This window comes from Panulirus ornatus, chromosome 1 (genome assembly GCF_036320965.1).
Source record: "Panulirus ornatus isolate Po-2019 chromosome 1, ASM3632096v1, whole genome shotgun sequence".
Lineage (NCBI taxonomy): Eukaryota > Metazoa > Arthropoda > Malacostraca > Decapoda > Palinuridae > Panulirus > Panulirus ornatus.
Genome location: NC_092224.1, coordinates 75,828,621 through 75,849,047, shown reverse-complemented (window position 1 = coordinate 75,849,047; position 20,427 = coordinate 75,828,621). Strand labels below are relative to the sequence as shown.

General features: G+C 40.5%; 2 protein-coding genes across 9 annotated transcripts in view; one reads left to right on the top strand and one right to left on the bottom strand.

The window, feature by feature from the left end:
• Positions 1-19,299, top strand: part of LOC139749797 (uncharacterized) — a 128,049-nt gene extending 108,750 nt beyond the window's left edge. For 5 of the 8 annotated variants that reach the window (XM_071664058.1, XM_071664067.1, XM_071664101.1 and 2 more), the window contains one exon: positions 17,530-18,946. In XM_071664058.1, the coding sequence (XP_071520159.1) occupies positions 17,530-18,235 (706 nt within the window). In that variant the 3' untranslated portion in view covers positions 18,236-18,946. Of the gene's footprint in view, positions 1-11,577; positions 11,879-17,529 lie in introns of those variants that run through there. The other 3 variants (XM_071664111.1, XM_071664121.1, XM_071664076.1) reach the window with 2 other exon arrangements.
• Positions 1-20,427, bottom strand: part of LOC139749831 (uncharacterized) — a 275,451-nt gene that overhangs the window by 239,479 nt on the left and 15,545 nt on the right. The window contains exon 2 of the mRNA XM_071664142.1: positions 11,514-11,666. The gene's annotated coding sequence lies outside the window, so the exon portion shown is untranslated. The remainder of the gene's footprint in view (positions 1-11,513; positions 11,667-20,427) is intronic.

Here is a 20,427-nt window from a genome sequence, read left to right as displayed (position 1 = left end):
CATGCATATGTGGGGGGGAGGAGGGTGTCATTTCATGTGTGGCACAGTGGCGACGGGAATGAATAAAGGCAGCAAGTATGAATTATGTACATGTGTATATATGTGTATGTATATATATGTATACATTGAAATGTATAGGTATGTATATGTGCATGTGTGGACATGTATGTATATATATGTGCATGTGGTTGGGTTGGGCCATTCTTTAGTCTGTTTCCTTGCGCTGCCTCGCTAAAGCGGGAGACAGCGACAAAGTATAATATATATATATATATATATATATATATATATATATATATATATATATATATATTATATTTATTTTTTATTTTGCTTTGTTGCTGTCTCCCGCGTCAGCGAGGTAGCGCAAGGAAACAGACGAAAGAATGGGGAAGAGTGGTTTGGGAATGTCTTGGGAGTAAAGTCATGGGTTAGTGAGAGGACAAGAGCAAGGGAAGGAGTAGCAGTACTCCTGAAACAGGAGTTGTGGGAATATGTGATAGAATGTAAGAAAGTAAATTCTCGATTAATATGGGTAAAACTGAAAGTTGATGGAGAGAGATGGGTGATTATTGGTGCATATGCACCTGGGCATGAGAAGAAAGATCATGAGAGGCAAGTGTTTTGGGAGCAGCTGAATGAGTGTGTTAGTGGTTTTGATGCACGAGACCGGGTTATAGTGATGGGTGATTTGAATGCAAAGGTGAGTAATGTGGCAGTTGAGGGAATAATTGGTATACATGGGGTGTTCATTGTTGTAAATGGTAAAGAGCTTGTAGATTTATGTGCTGAAAAAGGACTGATGATTGGGAATACCTGGTTTAAAAAGCGAGATATACATAAGTATATGTATGTAAGTAGGAGAGACGGCCAGAGAGCGTTATTGGATTACGTGTTAGTTGACAGGCGCGCGAAAGAGAGACTTTTGGATGTTAATGTGCTGAGAGGTGCAACTGGAGGGATGTCTTATCATTATCTTGTGGAGGCTAAGGTGAAGATTTGTATGGGTTTTCAGAAAAGAAGAGTGAATGTTGGGGTGAAGAGGGTGGTGAGAGTAAGTGAGCTTGGGAAGGAGACTTGTGTGAGGAAGTACCAGGAGAGACTGAGTACAGAATGGAAAAAGGTGAGAACAATGGAAGTAAGGGGAGTGGGGGGGGAATGGGATGTATTTAGGGAATCAGTGATGGATTGCACAAAAGATGCTTGTGGCATGAGAAGAGTGGGAGGTGGGTTGATTAGAAAGGGTAGTGAGTGGTGGGATGAAGAAGTAAGATTATTAGTGAAAGAGAAGAGAGAGGCATTTGGACAATTTTTGCAGGGAAAAAAATGCAACTGAGTGGGAGATGTATAAAAGAAAGAGTCAGGAGGTGAAGAGAAAGGTGCAAGAGTTCACGTGAAAAAGAGGGCAAATGAGAGTTGGGGTGATAAAGTATCATTAAATTTTAGGGAGAATAAAAAGATGTTCTGGAAGGAGGTAAATAAAGTGCATAAGACAAGGGAGCAAATGGGAACTTCAGTGAAGGGCGCAAATGGGGAGGTGATAACAAGTAGTGGTGATGTGAGAAGGAGATGGAGTGAGTATTTTGAAGGTTTGTTGAATGTGTTTGATGATAGAGTGGCAGATATAGGGCGTTTTGGTCGAGGTGGTGTGCAAAGTTAGAGGGTTAGGGAAAATGATTTGGTAAACAGGGAAGAGGTAGTAAAAGCTTTGTGGAAGATGAAAGCCGGCAAGGCAGCAGGTTTGGATGGTATTGTAGTGGAATTTATTAAAAAAGGGGGTGACTGTATTGTTGGCTGGTTGGTAAGGTTATCTAATGTATGTGTGACTCATGGTGAGGTGCCTGAGGATTGGAGGAATGCGTGCATAGTGCCATTGTACAAAGGCAAAGAGTGAGTGCTCAAATTACGGAGGTATAAGTTTGTTGAGTATTCCTGGGAAATTATATGGGAGGGTATTGATTGAGAGGGTGAAGGCATGTACAGAGCATCAGATTGGGGAAGAGCAGTTTGGTTTCAGAAGTGGTAGAGGATGTGTGGATCAGGTGTTTGCTTTGAAGAATGTATGCGAGAAATACTTAGAAAAGCAAATGGATTTGTATGTAGCATTTATGGATCTGGAGAAGGCATATGGCAGAGTTGATAGAGATGCTCTGTGGAAGGTATTAAGAATATATGGTGTGGGAGGCAAGTTGTTAGAAGCAGTGAAAAGTTTTTATCGAAGATGTAAGGCATGTGTACATGTAGGAAGAGAGGAAAGTGATTGGTTCTCAGTGAATGTAGGTTTGCGGCAGGGGTGTGTGATGTCTCCATGGTTGTTTAATTTGTTTATGGATGGGGTTGTTAGGGAGGTGAATGCAAGAGTTTTGGAAAGAGGGGCAAGTATGAAGTCTGTTGGGGATGAGAGAGCTTGGGAAGTGAGTCAGTTGTTCGCTGATGATACAGTGCTGGTGGCTGATTCATGTGAGAAACTGCCGAAGCTGGTGACTGAGTTTGGTAAAGTGTGTGAAAGAAGAAAGTTAAGAGTAAATGTGAATAAGAGCAAGGTTATTAGGTACAGTAGGGTTGAGGGTCAAGTCAATTGGGAGGTAAGTTTGAATGGAGAAAAACTGGAGGAAGTAAAGTGTTTTAGATATCTGGGAGTGGATCTGGCAGTGGATGGAACCATGGAAGCGGAAGTGAATCATAGGGTGGGGGAGGGGGCGAAAATCCTGGGAGCCTTGAAGAATGTGTGGAAGTCGAGAACATTATCTCGGAAAGCAAAAATGGGTATGTCTGAAGGAATAGTGGTTCCAACAATGTTGTATGGTTGCAAGGCATGGGCTATGGATAGAGTTGTGCGCAGGAGGGTGGATGTGCTGGAAATGAGATGTTTGAGGACAATGTGTGGTGTAAGGGGGTTTGATCGAATAAGTAATATAAGGGTAAGAGAGATGTGTGGAAATAAAAAGAGCGTGGTTGAGAGAGCAGAAGAGGGTGTTTTGAAATGGTTTGGGCACATGGAGAGAATGAGTGAGGAAAGATTGACCAAGAGGATATATGTGTCGGAGGTGGAGGGAACGAGGAGACGTGGGAGACCAAATTGGAGGTGGAAAGATGGAGTGTAAAAGATTGTGTAATAGGGGCCTGAACATGCAGGAGGGTGAAAGGAGGGCAAGGAATAGAGTGAATTGGATCGATGTGGTATACCGTGGTTGACGTGCTGTCAGTGGATTGAATCAGGGCATGTGAAGCATGTGGGGTAAACCATGGAAAGTTGTGTGGGGCCTGGATGTGGAAAGGGAGCTGTGGTTTCGGGCATTATTGCATGACAGCTAGAGACTGAGTGTGAACAAATGGGGCCTTTGTTGTCTTTTCCTAGTGCTACCTCACACACATGAGGGGGGAGGGGGATGGTATTCCATGTGTGGCGAGGTGGCGATGGGAATGAATAAAGGCAGACAGTGTGAATTGTGTGCATGGGTATATATGTATGTGTCTGTGTGTGTATATAAATGTGTACATTGAGATGTATAGGTATATATATTTGTGTGTGTGGACGTATATGTATATACATTGTGTATGGGGGTGGGTTGGGCCATTTCTTTCGTCTGTTTCCTTGCGCTACCTCGCAAACGCGGGAGACAGCGACAAAGCAAAATAAATAAATATGTAATATATATATATTGGGGAGAAAGAATACTTCCTACACATTCCTCACGTGTCGTAGAAGGCGACTAAAGGGGACGGGAGCAGGGGGGCTGGAAACCCTCCCCTCCTTGTATTTTAACTTTCTAAAAGGGGAACAGAAGGAGTCACGCAGGGAGTGCTCATCCTCCTCGAAGGCTCAGATTGGGGTGTCTAAATGTGTGTGGATGTAACCAAGATGAGAAAAAAGGAGAGATAGGTAGTATGTTTGAGGAAAGGAACCTGGATGTTTTGGCTCTGAGTGAAACGAAGCTCAAGGGTAAAGGGGAAGAGTGGTTTGGGAATGTCTTGGGAGTAAAGTCAGGGGTTAGTGAGAGGACAAGAGGAAGGGAAGAGTAGCACTACTCCTGAAACAGGAGTGGTGGGAGTATGTGATAGAGTGTAAGAAAGTAAACTCTAGATTGATATGGGTAAAACTGAAAGTGGATGGAGAGAGATGGGTGATTATTGGTGCATATGCACCTGGGCATGAGAAGAAAGATCATGAGATGCAAGTGTTTTGGGAGCAGCTGAGTGAGTGTGTTAGTAGTTCTGATGCATGAGACTAGGTTATAGTGATGGGTGATTTGAATGCAAAGGTGAGTAATGTGGCAGTTGAGGGAAGAATTGTTGTACATGGGATGTTCAGTGTTGTAAATGGAAATGGTGAAGTGCTTGTAGATTTATGTGCTGAAAAAGGATTGGTGATTGGGAATACCTGGTTTAAAAAGAGAGATATACATAAGTATACCTATGTAAGTAGGAGACATGGCCAGACAGCATTATTAGATTACGTGTTAATTGATAGGCGTGAGAAAGAGAGACTTTTAGATGATAATGTGCTAAGAGGTGCAACTGGAGGGATGTCTGATCACTAATGATCTTGTGGAGGCGAAGGTGAAGATTTGTAGAGGTTTTCAGAAAAGAAGAGAGAATGTTGGGGTGAAAAGAGTGGTGAGATTAAGTGAGCTTGGGAAGTAGACTTGTGTGAGGAAGTACCAGGAGAGACTGAGTACAGAATGGGGAAAGGTGAGAACAAAGGACATAAGGGAAGTGGGGGAGGAATGGGATGTATTTAGGGAAGCAGTGATGGCTTGTGCAAAAGGTGCTTGTGGCATGAGAAGCGTGGGAGGTGGGCAGATTAGAAAGGGTAGAGTGGTGGGAAGAAGAAGTAAGGTTATTACTGAAAGTGAAGAGAGAGGCATTTGGACGATTTTTGCAGGGCATAATGCAAATGACTGGGAGATGTATAAAAGAAAGAGGCAGGAGGTCAAGAGAAAGGTGCAAGAAGTGAAAGAGGGCAAATGAGAGTTGGGGTGAGAGAGTATCATTAAATTTTAGGGAGAATAAAAAGATGGTTTCGAATGAGGTTAAAAAAAGTGTGTAAGGGAACGCATGGGAACTTCGGTCAAGGGGCTAATGGGGAGGTGATAAGTAATGGTGATGTGAGGAGATGTAGTGAGTATTTTGAAGGTTTGTTGAATGTGTTTGATAATTGAGTGGCTGATATAGGGTGTTTTGGTCGTGGTGGTGTGCCAAGTGAGAGGGTTTGGGAAAATGATTTGGTAAATAGAGAAGAGGTAGTAAAAGCTTTGCGGAAGATGAAAGCCAGCAAGACAGCGGGTTCGGATGGTATTGCAATGGAAGTTATTAAAAAAGGGGGCGACTGTATTGTTGACTGGATGGTAAGATTATTTAATGTATGTATGACTCATGGTGAGGTGTCTGAGGATTGGCAGAATGCTTGCATAGTGCCATTGTACAAAGGCAAAGGGGATAAAAGTGAGTGCTCAAATTACAGAGGTAAAAGTTTGTTGAGTATTCCTGGGAAATTATATGGGAGGGTATTGATTGAGAGGGTGAAGGCATGTACAGAGCATCAGATTGGGGAAGAGCAGTGTGGTTTCAGAAGTGGTAGAGGATGTGTGGATCAGATGTTAGCTTTGAAGAATGCATGTGAGAAATACTTAGAAAAGCAAATGGATTTGTATGTGCCATTTATGGATCAGAAGGCATATGATAAGAGTTGATAGAGATGCTCTGTGGAAGGTATTAAGAATATATGGTGTGGGAGGCAAGTTGTTAGAAGCAGGAAAAGTTTTTATCGAGGATGTAAGTCATGTGTACATGTAGGAAGAGAGGAAAGTGATTGGTTCTCAGTGAATGTAGGTTTGCAGCAGGGGTATGTGATGTCTCCATGGTTGTTTAATTTGTTTATGGATGGGGTTGTTAAGGAGGTGAATGCAATAGTTTTGGAAAGAGGGGCAATTATGCAGTCTGTTGTGGATGAGAGAGCTTGGTAAGTGAGTCAGTTGTTGTTGTTCGCTGATGATACAGTGCTGGTGGCTGATTCGTGTGAGAAACTGTAGAAGCTGGTGACAGAGTTTGGTAAAGTGTGTGAAAGAAGAAAGCTGAGTGTAAATGTGAATAAGAGCAAGGATATTAGGTACAGTAGGATTGAGAGACAAGTCAATTGGGAGGTAAGTTTGAATGGAGAAAAACTGGAGGAAGTGAAGTGTTTTAGATATCTGGGAGTGGATTTGGCAGTGGATGGAACCATGGAAGCAGAAGTGAATCATAGGGTGGGGAAAGGGGCGGAAGTTCTGGGAGCGTTGAAAAATGTGTGGAAGTCCAGATCATTATCTCGGAAAGCAAAAATGGGTATGTTTGAAGGAATAGTGGTTCCAACAATGTTATATGGTTGAGAGGCATGGGCTATGAATAGAGTTGTGCGGAGGAGGGTGGATGTGCAGGAAATGAGATATTTGAGGACAATATGTGGTGTGAGGTGGTTTGATCGAGTGAGTAATGATAAGGTAAGAGAGATGTGTGGTAATAAAAAGAGTGTGGTTGAGAGAGCAGAAGAGGGTGTTTTGAAATAGTTTGGTCACATGGAGAGAATGAGTGAGGAAAGACTGACCAAGAGGATATATGTGTCAGAAGTGGAGGGAACGAGGAGAAGTGGGAGACCAAATTGGAGGTGGAAAGGTTGAGTGTAAAAGATTTTGAGTGATCGGGGCCTGAGCATGCAGGAGGGTGAAAGGTGTGCAAGGAATAGAGTGAATTGGAACGAGCTGTCATTGGATTGAACCAGGGCATGTGAAGCATCTGGGGTAAACCATGGAAAGTTCTGTGGGGCCTGGATGTGGAAAGGGAGCTGTGGTTTTGGTGCATTATTACATGACAGCTAGAGATTGAGTGTGAATGAAAGTGGCCTTTGTTGTCTTTTCCTAGCGTTACCTCACGCACGAGGGGGGAAGGGGTTGTTATTTCATATGTGGTGGGGTGGCGATAGGTAATGAATAAAGGCAGACAGTATGAATTATGTACATGTGTATATATGTATATGTCTGTGTGTGTATATATACGTATACGTTGAGATGTATAGGTATGTATATTTGCGTGTATGGACATGTATGTATATACTGATAAATAAAGATAAATAAATTATATATATATATATATATATATTATTTTTTTTTTTTTTTTTATACTTTGTCGCTGTCTCCCGCGTTTGCGAGGTAGCGCAAGGAAACAGATGAAAGAAATGGCCCAACCCCCCCCCCCCCATACACATGTACATACACACGTCCACACACGCAAATATACATACCTACACAGCTTTCCATGGTTTACCCCAGACGCTTCACATGCCTTGATTCAATCCACTGACAGCACGTCAACCCCTGTATACCACATCGCTCCAATTCACTCTATTCCTTGCCCTCCTTTCACCCTCCTGCATGTTCAGGCCCCGATCACACAAAATCTTTTTCACTCCATCTTTCCACCTCCAATTTGGTCTCCCCCCTCTCCTCGTTCCCTCCACCTCCGACACATATATCCTCTTGGTCAATCTTTCCTCACTCATTCTCTCCATGTGCCCAAACCATTTCAAAACACCCTCTTCTGCTCTCTCAACCACGCTCTTTTTATTTCCACACATCTCTCTTACCCTTACGTTACTTACTCGATATATATATATATATATATATATATATATATATATATATATATATATATATATATATATATATATATTATCCCTGGGGATAGGGGAGAAAGAATACTTCCCACGTATTCCCTGCGTGTCGTAGAAGGCGACTAAAAGGGGAGGGAGCGGGGGGCTGGAAATCCTCCCCTCTCGTTTTTTTTTTTAATTTTCCAAAAGAAGGAACAGAGAATTGGGCCAGGTGAGGGTATTCCCTCAAGGCCCAGTCCTCTGTTCTTAACGCTACCTCGCTAATGCGGGAAATGGCGAATAGTTTGAAAGAAAGAAAAATATATATATATAAATATATATATATATTTTTTTTTTGCTTTGTCGCTGTCTCCCGCGTTTGCGAGGTAGCACAAGGAAACAGACGAAAGAAATGGCCCAACCCACCCCATACACATGTATATACATACGTCCACACACGCAAATATACATACCTACACAGCCTTCCATGGTTTACTCCAGACGCTTCACATGCCCTGATTCAATCCACTGACAGCACGTCAACCCCAGTATACCACATCGATCCAATTCACTCTATTCCTTGCCCTCCTTTCACCCTCCTGCATGTTCAGGCCCCGATCACACAAAATCTTTTTTACTCCATCTTTCCACCTCCAATTTGGTCTCCCACTTCTCATTCCCTCCTCCTCCGACACATATATCCTCTTGGTCAATCTTTCCTCACTCATTCTCTCCATGTGCCCAAACCATTTCAAAACACCCTCTTCTGCTCTCTCAACCACGCTCTTTTTATTTCCACACATCTCTCTTACCCTTACGTTACTTACTCGATCAAACCACCTCACACCACACATTGTCCTCAAACATCTCATTTCCAGCACATCCATCCTCCTGCGCACAACTCTATCCATAGCCCACGGATCGCAAAAATACAACATTGTTGGAACCACTATTCCTTCAAACATACCCATTTTTGGTTTCTGAGATAATGTTCTTGACTTCCACACATTCTTCAAGGCTCCCAGGATTTTCGCCCCCTCCCCCACCCTATGATCCACTTCCACTTCCATGGTTCCATCCGCTGCCAGATCCACTCCCAGATATCTAAAACACTTTACTTCCTCCAGTTTTTCTCCATTCAAACTTACCTCCCAATTGACTTGACCCTCAACCCTACTGTGCCTAATTACCTTGCTCTTATTCACATTTACTCTTAAGTTTCTTCTTTCACACACTTTACCAAACTCAGTCACCAGCTTCGGCAGTTTCTCACATGAATCAGCCACCAGCGCTGTATCATCAGCGAACAACAACTGACTCACTTCCCAAGCTCTCTCATCCCCAACAGACTTCATACTTGCCCCTCTTTCCAAAACTCTTGCATTCACCTCCCTAACAACCCCATCCATAAACAAATTAAACAACCATGGAGACATCACACACCCCTGCCGCAATCCTACATTCACTGAGAACCAATCACTTTCCTCTCTTCCTACACGTACACATGCCTTACATCCTCGATAAAAAATTTTCACTGCTTCTAACAACTTGCCTCCCACACCATATATTCTTAATACCTTCCACAAAGCATCTCTATCAACTCTGTCATATGCCTTCTCCAGATCCATAAATGCTACATACAAATCCATTTGCTTTTCTTAGTATTTCTCACATACATTCTTCAAAGCAAACACCTGATCCACACATCCTCTACCACTTCTGAAACCACACTGCTCTTCCTCAATCTGATGCTCTGTACATGCCTTCACCCTCTCAATCAATACCCTCCCATATAATTTACCAGGAATACTCAACAAACTTATACCTCTGTAATTTGAGCACTCACTCTTATCCCCTTTGCCTTTGTACAATGGCACTATGCACGCATTCTGCCAATCCTCAGGCACCTCACCATGAGTCATACATACATTAAATAACCTTACCAACCAGTCAATAATACAGTCACCCCCTTTTTTAATAAATTCCACTGCAATACCATCCAAACCTGCTGCCTTGCCGGCTTTCATCTTCTGCAAATATATATATAGATATATATATATATATATATATATATATATATATATATATATATATATATATATATATGTTTTATTAAGGACAAGTTATTGATTGTAGAAGATCTTGTCTTTGGTAAATACTAAAGCATTAACATTGAAATCATATAACAGCTTGTGCTTGTAGTATACACAATAAAATGTAATAGAGATTTGTTAGATACAATTGCTACATTGGTAAAATTGAAATGTAATACATAAGGCCTTATGGATTTGTATGTAGCATTTATGGATCTGGAGAAGGCATATGATAGAGTTGATAGAGATGCTCTGTGGAAGGTATTAAGAATATATGGTGTGGGAGGCAAGTTGTTAGAAGCAGTGAAAAGTTTTTATCGAGGATGTAAGGCATGTGTACGTGTAGGAAGAGAGGAAAGTGATTGGTTCTCAGTGAATGTAGGTTTGCGGCAGGGGTGTGTGATGTCTCCATGGTTGTTTAATTTGTTTATGGATGGGGTTGTAAGGGAGGTAAATGCAAGAGTCCTGGAAAGAGGGGCAAGTATGAAGTCTGTTGGGGATGAGAGAGCTTGGGAAGTGAGTCAGTTGTTGTTCGCTGATGATACAGCGCTGGTGGCTGATTCATGTGAGAAACTGCAGAAGCTGGTGACTGAGTTTGGTAAAGTGTGTGGAAGAAGAAAGTTGAGAGTAAATGTGAATAAGAGCAAGGTTATTAGGTACAGTAGGGGTGAGGGTCAAGTCAATTGGGAGGTGAGTTTGAATGGAGAAAAACTGGAGGAAGTGAAGTGTTTTAGATATCTGGGAGTGGATCTGTCAGCGGATGGAACCATGGAAGCGGAAGTGGATCATAGGGTGGGGGAGGGGGCGAAAATTTTGGGAGCCTTGAAAAATGTGTGGAAGTCGAGAACATTATCTCGGAAAGCAAAAATGGGTATGTTTGAGGGAATAGTGGTTCCAACAATGTTGTATGGTTGCGAGGCGTGGGCTATGGATAGAGATGTGCGCAGGAGGATGGATGTGCTGGAAATGAGATGTTTGAGGACAATGTGTGGTGTGAGGTGGTTTGATCGAGTAAGTAACGTAAGGGTAAGAGAGATGTGTGGAAATAAAAAGAGCGTGGTTGAGAGAGCAGAAGAGGGTGTTTTGAAATGGTTTGGGCACATGGAGAGAATGAGTGAGGAGAGATTGACCAAGAGGATATATGTGTCGGAGGTGGAGGGAACGAGGAGAAGAGGGAGACCAAATTGGAGGTGGAAAGATGGAGTGAAAAAGATTTTGTGTGATCGGGGCCTGAACATGCAGGAGGGTGAAAGGAGGGCAAGAAATAGAGTGAATTGGAGTCATGTAGTATACAGGGGTTGACGTGCTGTCAGTGGATTGAAGCAAGGCATGTGAAGCGTCTGGGGTAAACCATGGAAAGCTGTGTAGGTATGTATATTTGCGTGTGTGGACGTGTGTATGTACATGTGTATGGGGGGGGGGGTTGGGCCATTTCTTTCGTCTGTTTCCTTGCGCTACCTCGCAAACGCGGGAGACAGCGACAAAGTATAAAAAAAAAAAAAAAAAAAAGGCCTTATTCCATTATAGTGTGAATCTTCCCAATGAAGCAAGAGCAAGTGTTCATGTTTGAACAAATAGTTCTGAATCAGGGGTGGAACTCGCATAATATTCAGAAATATCCTCAGCCCAGTGATTATGTAATTGTCAGGAATATCTTATACCCATTGATAATGTACTTTGTGTTTATTCTGAGGCTGTATTTGAGGCTAGTGGTAAAGGAACTTTCTGAAAAAGAAGCATGTATTCAGATGCTCCCTAAGACTTTTAACAAGACAAAAATGTTTAGCAACACCAACCAGCTTTCAGTAATATTATGATTATTGGCCTTCTCAACCCTCAGCAATTGGTTGCTCTTTGCAGGTTGATGGAGGATTAGGTTGGAGCCCACCCTCGGTCATCACCTGGGTCCCTGCGCCTGTGTTGGCTGAGGATGGGATCTTATGGGAGATCTGAAATGAAAGTGATAAATCTTATTTAAAAGAAATATACATAACTGAAAAGTATTACCTTATATAAAAATCTTAACCTCATTTATATACCACCCCATACAAAGCTTCTCATTGCAGACAATGCATACTTATATATGTACTCTAAAAATCCATGTATTTTTATTATTCTGTATTAATGTATGAAAATCAGACAATAAAAATTGTACAAGAAAGCTGTTTTGATAAGCCTCAATGTTACTGTCAAGTATTAAAACATTTTGAGCATAAGATATTGACAAATTTTTTTACCTGTAGTTTCTGACCTTGTAATCGCTCGAAGTGAAAGTTTACATCCGATTATTATGTGTATGAATATATTTATTATACTTTGTCACTGTCTCCTGTGTTAGCGAGGTAGCGCAAGGAAACAGACTAAAGAATGGCCCAACCCACCCACATACACATGTATATACATAAACATCCACACATGCACATATACATACCTATACATTTCAACGTAACATATACATACATAGACAGACAAACACATATACACACGTAAATAATTCATACTGTCTGCCTTTATTCATTCCCATCACCACCCCACCACACATAAAATGCCCCCCCCCCCGCAAACACGTGAAGTAGTGCTAGGAAAGGACAACAAAGGCCACATTTGTTCACACTCTCTAGCTGTCATGTATAATGCACCGAAATCACAGCTCCCTTTCCACATCCAGGCCCAACAAAACTTTCCATGGTTTATCCCAGATGCTTCACATGCCCTGGTTCAATCCACTGACAGCACATCTACCCTGGTAAACCACATCATTCCAATTCAATCTATTCTTTGCATGCTTTTCACCCTCCTGCATGTTCAGGCCCCGATCGCTCAAAATCTTTTTCACTCCATCTTTCCACCTCCAGTTTGGTCTCCCACTTCTCCTCATTCCCTCCACCAGTAACACATATATCCTCTTTGTCAACCTTTCCTCACTCATTCTCTCCATGTGACCAATCCATTCCAATACACCCTCTTCTCTCAACCACACTCTTTTTGTTACCACACATCTCTCTTACCCGTTCATTACTTACTCGATCAAACCACCTCACACCACATATTGTCCGCAAACATCTCATTTCCAACACATCCACCCTCCTCCGCACAACTCTATCTATAGCCCATGCCTTGCAACCGTATAACATTGTTGGAACCACTATTCCTTCAAACATACCCATTTTTGCTTTCTGAGACAATGTTCTCGCCTTCCACACATTTTTCAATGCTCCCAGAACTTCCGCCCCCTTCCCCACCCTGTGACTCACTTCTGCTTCCATGGTTCCATCTGCTGCCAAATCTACTCCCAGATATCTAAAACATTTCACTTCCTCCAGTTTTTCTTCATTCAAACTTACTTCCCACTTGACTTGTCCCTCAACCCTACGGTACATAATAACCTTGCTCTTATTCACATTTACTCTCAGCTTTCTTCTTTCACACACTTTACCAAACTCAGTCACCAGCTTCTGCAGTTTTTCACCCGAATCAGCCAACAGCGCTGTATCATCTGCAAACAACAACTGACTCACTTCCCAAGTTCTCTCATCCACAACAGACTGCATACTAGTCCCTCTCTCCAAAACTCTTGCATTCACCTCCCTAACAACCCCATCCATAAACAAATTAAACAACCATGGAGACATCACACACCCCTGCCGCAAACCAACATTCACTGAGAATCATTCACTTTCCCCTCTTCCTACTCGTACACATATATATATATGTGTGTGTGTGTGTGGTTGAGAGAGCAGAAGAGGGTGTGTTGAAAGTGTTTAGATACATGAGAGAATGAGTGAGAAAAGATTGACAAAGAGGATGTATGTGTCAGAGGTGGAGGGAACAAGGGGAGCAGGAGACCAAATTGGAGGTGGAAGGATGGAGTGAAAAAGATTTTGAGTGATTTGGGTCTGAACATACAGAAGGTTGAAAGGCATGCAAGGAATAAAGTGAATTGGAATGATGTGGTATACTGGGGTCGACATGCTATCAATGGATTGAACCAGGGCATGTGAAGTGTCTGGGGTAAACCATGGAAAGGTCTGTGGGGCCTGGATGTGGAAAGGGAGCTGTGGTTTTTATTATCCTTAACCGCTATTTTCCGCATCAGCAAGGTAGAATAAGGAAACAGAGGAAGAATGGCCCAACCACCCACATACACATATATATACATAAATGCCCATATACATATTTATACATTTCAACATATACATGCATACACATACACAGACATATACATATATACACATATACACATTCAAACTTGCTGCTTGCATCCACTCCCATCACCACCCCACCACACAAGAAATAGCATCCCCGCTACTCCATCCTTCCTCCTCCAGTTTGGTCTCCCACTTCTTCTTCCCTCCACTTTTGACATATATTTTGTCAATCTTTCCTCACTTGTTCTCTCCATGATGCATGCATCTTTATATAATGAATGCATAAAGTAAAATGTTACCATGATTTACATAAGGCAGACTAATTATCACATGTGAACCCTTAAACAAGTTTATCATCATTCATCAGGCACACTGCTTGTAAAGTGAAGTTTCTGTACCAGTCATTGATCTAACCTCTGTTTTGGTAATGCTCAAAAAGTGCTCAAGATATATGATTTAATGTAATATTAAGAAATCACTGTAGTTATATCACAAAAAAAATAAAGTTACAATTTTACATTCTTTCTCAGCCAACTTCGTCACTCATGTTCAAGCTGCAGTATATATCTATGCATTACAATTACAACCACACTTCTGTAGGAACATACATACACAAATATGTTAGCCCAAATAAACTCAGTATTGTGCTAATTCACCAACTTTATGAAATCAGTCTTTGTAAATGGATTTAAGATTACACATGTCAAAACTACATGAAAAGATCAAAGGTGTAACCTATTTCAACAGGAACCCCATTTTAAGTACACCAGCATGATAAAAGTTGGCACAAACACAATTATATATTAGTGAAAATTTAATTTTTTCATGTATTCATATAATAAATGGTGTATGTATGTAAACGATAAGTAAATACTGACTTAATTCCTATACAAATACATTATATATATATATATATATATATATATATATATATATATATATATATAGTGTGTCAAAGAAGAAAGTTAAGAGTAAATGTGAATAAGAGCAAGGTAATTAGGTACAGTAGGGTTGAGGGTCAAGTCAACTGGGAGGTAAGTTTGAATGGAGGAAAACTGGAGGAAGTATAGTGTTTTAGATATCTGGGAGTGGATCTGGCAGCGGATGGAACCATGGAAGCGGAAGTGGATCATAGGGTGGGGGTGGGGGCGAAAATCCTGGGAGCCTTGAAGAATGTGTGGAAGTCGAGAACATTATCTCGGAAAGCAAAAATGGGTATGTTTGAAGGAATAGTGGTTCCAACAATGTTGTATTGTTGCGAGGCGTGGGCTATGGATAGAGTTGTGCGCAGGAGGATGGATGTGCTGGAAATGAGATGCTTGAGGACAATGTGTGGTGTGAGGTGGTTTGATCGAGTAAGTAACGTAAGGGTAAGAGAGATGTGTGGAAATAAAAAGAGCGTTGCTGAGAGAGCAGAAGAGGGTGTTTTGATATGGTTTGGGCACATGGAGAGAATGAGTGAGGAAAGATTGACCAAGAGGATATATGTGTCGGAGGTGGAGGGAACGAGGAGAAGTGGGAGACCAAATTGGAGGTGGAAAGATGGAGTGAAAAAGATTGTGTGATCGGGGCCTGAACATGCAGGAGGGTGAAAGGAGGGCAAGGAATAGAGTGAATTGGATCGATGTGGTATACCGGGGTTGACGTGCTGTCAGTGGATTGAATCAGGGCATGTGAAGCATCTGGGGTAAACCATGGAAAGCTGTGTAGGTATGTATATTTGCGTGTGTGTGGATGTATGTATATACATGTGTATGGGGTGGGTTGGGCCATTTCTTTCGTCTGTTTCCTTGCGCTACCTCGCAAACGCGGGAAACAGCGGCAAAAAAAAAAAAATATATATATATATTTTTTATATATATATATATATATATATATATATTCCCTGGGGATAGGGGAGAAAGAATACTTCCCACGTATTCCCTGCGTGTCGTAGAAGGCGACTAAAAGGGAAGGGAGCGGGGGGCTGGAAATCCTCCCCTCTCGTTTTTTTTTTTTTTTTTTTTTTTTTTTTTTTTTTTTTTTTCTTAGTTTTCCAAAAGAAGGAACAGAGAAGAGGTCCAGGTGAGGATATTCCCTCAAAGGCCCAGTCCTCTGTTCTTGACGCTACCTCGCTATCGCGGGAAATGGCGAATAGTATGAAAAAAAAAAAAATATATATATATATATATATATATATATATATATATATATATATATATATATATATATATATAAAATAATGAAGAAATGTGTAAATGATTTATATGGGATGTATAGAGTCACAAATGGTTAAGAATCTGAAATGTGTTGTATGTTTAAGATGTTTATAGGATAAAATTACACCCAGAAAAAATATTCATGGCATACTTATAGAGAAGAGCATCCATGCCCCTATCCAGGGCCCTCCCTCATCAATTCAACTCCCTACAACACTCATAGATGAAAGTATATACTACATTTTTTTTTACCTATCCAGAGGAAAATATATTCCCTCAGCCAGGAAGCCCCCCTCATCAACTTAACACCCTGCCACATCAATATAGAGGAAAGTATAATACCTTATTGGATACCTTTTCAATAACATAATAGATATGTCTAGGAAAAATAATTTCAATTATTTTTGTTTTGTGTTAACTAGGTGAGTGACATTTAAGATGATAGCTGCATAGTAGTAGTGTTAAGTGGATATGGAGAGATTTCTTAAGGTTCATGCTCCTTACTTTGAAAGAGATTCTTTACAATTCTCTTAAATTCTTTTCCAACACTATTATTGCTTTTCATGTCATCATCCCCATCCATTAAGTGTCATTAGCATTAGGATTATGTTGGTCTTCTCTGTGAAAAAGTTTTTGAACGTAATTAGTTCTATGCATATTGTGCCTTCATCATCAACAACCCTTCCCTCTGAATCCCTGGACCAGATGTTCTTTAATAGTATACTTCAAATAAAAGCACGGAAAATTTGGATTTTCATCCATCTTGTTCATACTTTTTTTTTTAGTGTTGCTGTTCTTCCTTTATTATCTTTCTATAACCGTTCTTCACATTCTATACCACCCAAATACTAGCTGAATTCTGTTCCCCAGCATTTTTTCCTTATGCACTACTATGTTTTTTATCTCTTGACATCTTTAAGTGTTACTGACCTCTTTCTACTTACTGTCAGTGTTAGCCTATGTGTTAACCTCCATATAGTAAATTTCGTAGGACCTTCTGGCTGAAGAAATGATGTAGGGCCAACACAATTCAAATTATGCCCAATGAGGGCATTAAGAAATGAATACCAACTTTCCATTGCAGGGTTCAAGATAAGAAGCAAAGGAGTTAGAATTACTAAGCTATATTTCTGCAAAATATTGTCATAAGTGAATGTCCTAGCAGGGAATAGAGAAAGAGGGTGCCCAAATTACCTGTTAACAGATAAGGGACCTGGAATATCATGCATGCAAGTTAATTGATAAACAATTCTGGGAAAGCAAAAAGTCAGGAATATCAGACAACTCATTCTGTCCTATGTATGACTGGCAATGTGATTAAATGAATACTTTTATGTACTTGGCTGTGTGATTAAAAGAGCACTTTTATGTACTAACATGTTTGCATGAAAAGAATTAGTAAGATGTATGGAATATTTTATTTAATTAATTTTTGTGCTGAAATTAGTTTTTTCTTGGTTTTACAGTTTGACAAGACACACTGATGCAGAAGAGATGAAGGAAAGATCTTGCTGGAGATCAACCACAGATGATGTGGAAGTAAGTACTTGGGACTCCGAAGCAGATTCTCCATACAGATTGACATATGATGATAGTCAATCTGATTTAATTGATGTTGTGTCAGCTAAAAGCCCATCAAGCCATTTGCAGTCACACAATTCATTCCCCTCTACAGTAAAGTTGAAGGTAATGGAAAAAAAGAGAACTGGTGAGAAAGACGTCAATTCAGTGAATATAGAGAGCAGTGACTTGAAATCTTGGTCCCAGACATCAGAAGCTGTTGTGAACAGTGCAGAAGTGTCTCCTGTTACAGTGGTTTCTTCACTAGCATCTGTATCACCTGTACTCTACAGTCAAAGTGCGAGCAAAGTTGGCATCATTAACCTTCCTAATGTGAGCATACCTAAACATGTGCCTGTTGTACAAGTCTCATCTCACAGAGAACCAACATTCAGGAGATCAACTTCTGAATTTAAATTTGGAAGTAAGCGACGGTTCTATAGAAATCCTTCAGCAAATCAAAAACAAGTAATAAAAGAAAGTGCAAAGATTTCATCAGACAAGACTGAAACAGATACTAGTGCATTTCATGAACAACAGTCATCTCCCGGTAGCCCAGAAATGTTGGCTGCCAATGTGTTAGTTGAAGGTTTTGCAAAGGACAAATTATGAAAATAAGTGACCTTTTCAAATACAAGAAGTGTTGTGTGTGGTGCACTTTCTAGCACTGTTAGAATGGAATTCTGTGCAATGTGGTTTGTAATGAATCAATTCTCTGTGACATTTGAGACTTTGGAAATGGGTGAACTGATTGACATAAACAGTATGAAATATATTTGATAGCAGTCCCCATACCAAGATGTGAGAAAGCCATTTCATATGATTTAGAAGTGGCATGAACTAATCTCATAGCACACATCATAATGATTCAAGGTATAGAGAGAATGCAGTGATCTTGGTGATGTTTAAGCACATACCTGTGACTGTCTTAAAGATAAAATCAATACTTATGTTGAAGCACTTTTTGCAAAATACTGTTCATAATATAGAGGGTTGTTTTGATACTGTTTGGTAACTAGATATTTCTGCTCTGGATCAGAAGAATGTATTCTAACATACAATACTTTCTGCAATTATTTTTAATATAATAAAACAGTTCTAAGCTTGCAAATAATTTTTTATTCAGTAAAGGTATTTGAGAAATGAAAAATATTTGTATATATGAAGTGATCTTACAGGCTTTGATAATGTATAACCAAAAATTATGCTGAAATGTTGCAAATTACAGAAAATGACAAAATGACAAGGATACAGTAATGTGTATTTACCTGCAATTTGGTTTGTATTCTTTTTATTCCATGTTGAAGTAAATGGATGTGCTCTTTCCTTTCCTTAGTTCTACCTTACTTAGTACCTGCCCCATGAGTCCCTGATATACTAATGAGGCTACTGCAGCACGTAAGAAGTAAGCCATATCCATTGATTGGGACCACTGGTCACATAGTATTGTGACAAGTGCATGGCAACTGACTTGTAAGTGCTCAGTATCTTCTTTATGGTAGTTGCATCATGGGCATGAAGGGTCATGTGATATGCTGATATGGTGTTTGTAATGTTGTAGCAATATGCTATGTTCAGAGCATAAGCAGGAGAATGTAACTTGTGTTTGTCTAGGTAGTGTGGATTGTGATGGGTGTAAAGCTGGTGGGATGGAGATTAAAACCGAATTGTTTTCAGTTATTTAGTGTTTGTTCCGGCTTATTCTGTATGTGTGTTTTGTCATTGTTATAGTTGTTGGGGGGGGGGGTTGTCTGGGAGTGAAGGTTAATGAAGTGTGAAGCAGGGTTAAGCTTTATATATTTGCTGGTCGTTGGTTATAAAGTGGTTTGGGCGAGAAGATTCTAGTGATGTTGCACAAAACTGAGTGCTAAGCATGTGGTGGGTCTGTATTGGGAGGAGCTTTGTTTCATTGTGAAGGAGTTCAGGGTTTGGGAGAGGCAGCTAGTCATTGTTCTGAGTGTACTATTTTGTGTGGTGTGCAGCTTTATTATATTTGGTTTTGAGAGGAAGACCAGGCACTTGAAGAATAGTTGAAATGAAGCAGGTGAATTGTTTATATAAGATGCTAAAGGACTTTTTTTTTCTTTTTAGAATCTAGTGCCAGACAGTGTTTTGAGAAATTACTGTCCAAGTTGGTTTTATGTTTATGCATTTGGCGTGGGAAGTGAATGTAGTGTTAGTCATATGTGATGCCCAGAATGGTTGGGAGATATTGTTCATTCAAGGTGATTGGAAGGTGTTAGCTGCATTCATGTATGCATGGTAACAGTTAAAAGAGTGATTGATGACATCTGTGGTGATGCAGACAAGGGTGTGGCACTGTTTCAATTGTTTAATGAAGTGCTGCATGTATGATCTGCTACTATAGTGTCAGGGCACTATGACTGTGAGGTCGCACACATATGAAAGGACCTTCATGTTGAGGTTTACTTGAAGTAATAGGAGATTGTGTGGGATGAGACTAAAGACAGTTTGAGAAAGAACTGCTCCTTGAGGATCTCCATCATAGAGTTTTAGTGTTTTAGAGGTAAAGCCATTATGAGTGACGATGGTGTGTTGGCCAGCCATGAAATTATCCAACATTTTTTTGTCACTGTGGATGGTGGTGTAAAAGTTATTTTTTGTGAGATGTGTCAGGGATAGTGTTAAATGCTTTGTTGATGTCTATTACCACAAGTTCTGTGCTGGATAGGGGTTGGCATCTAGGATACATTGTGCAAGCCGAGTGTTTAGTGTGGTGGTAGAATGTTTGGGTGAGTGATGTTTTGATTGATTCTATTGTGGATCATTTTTCCATAGAGTTT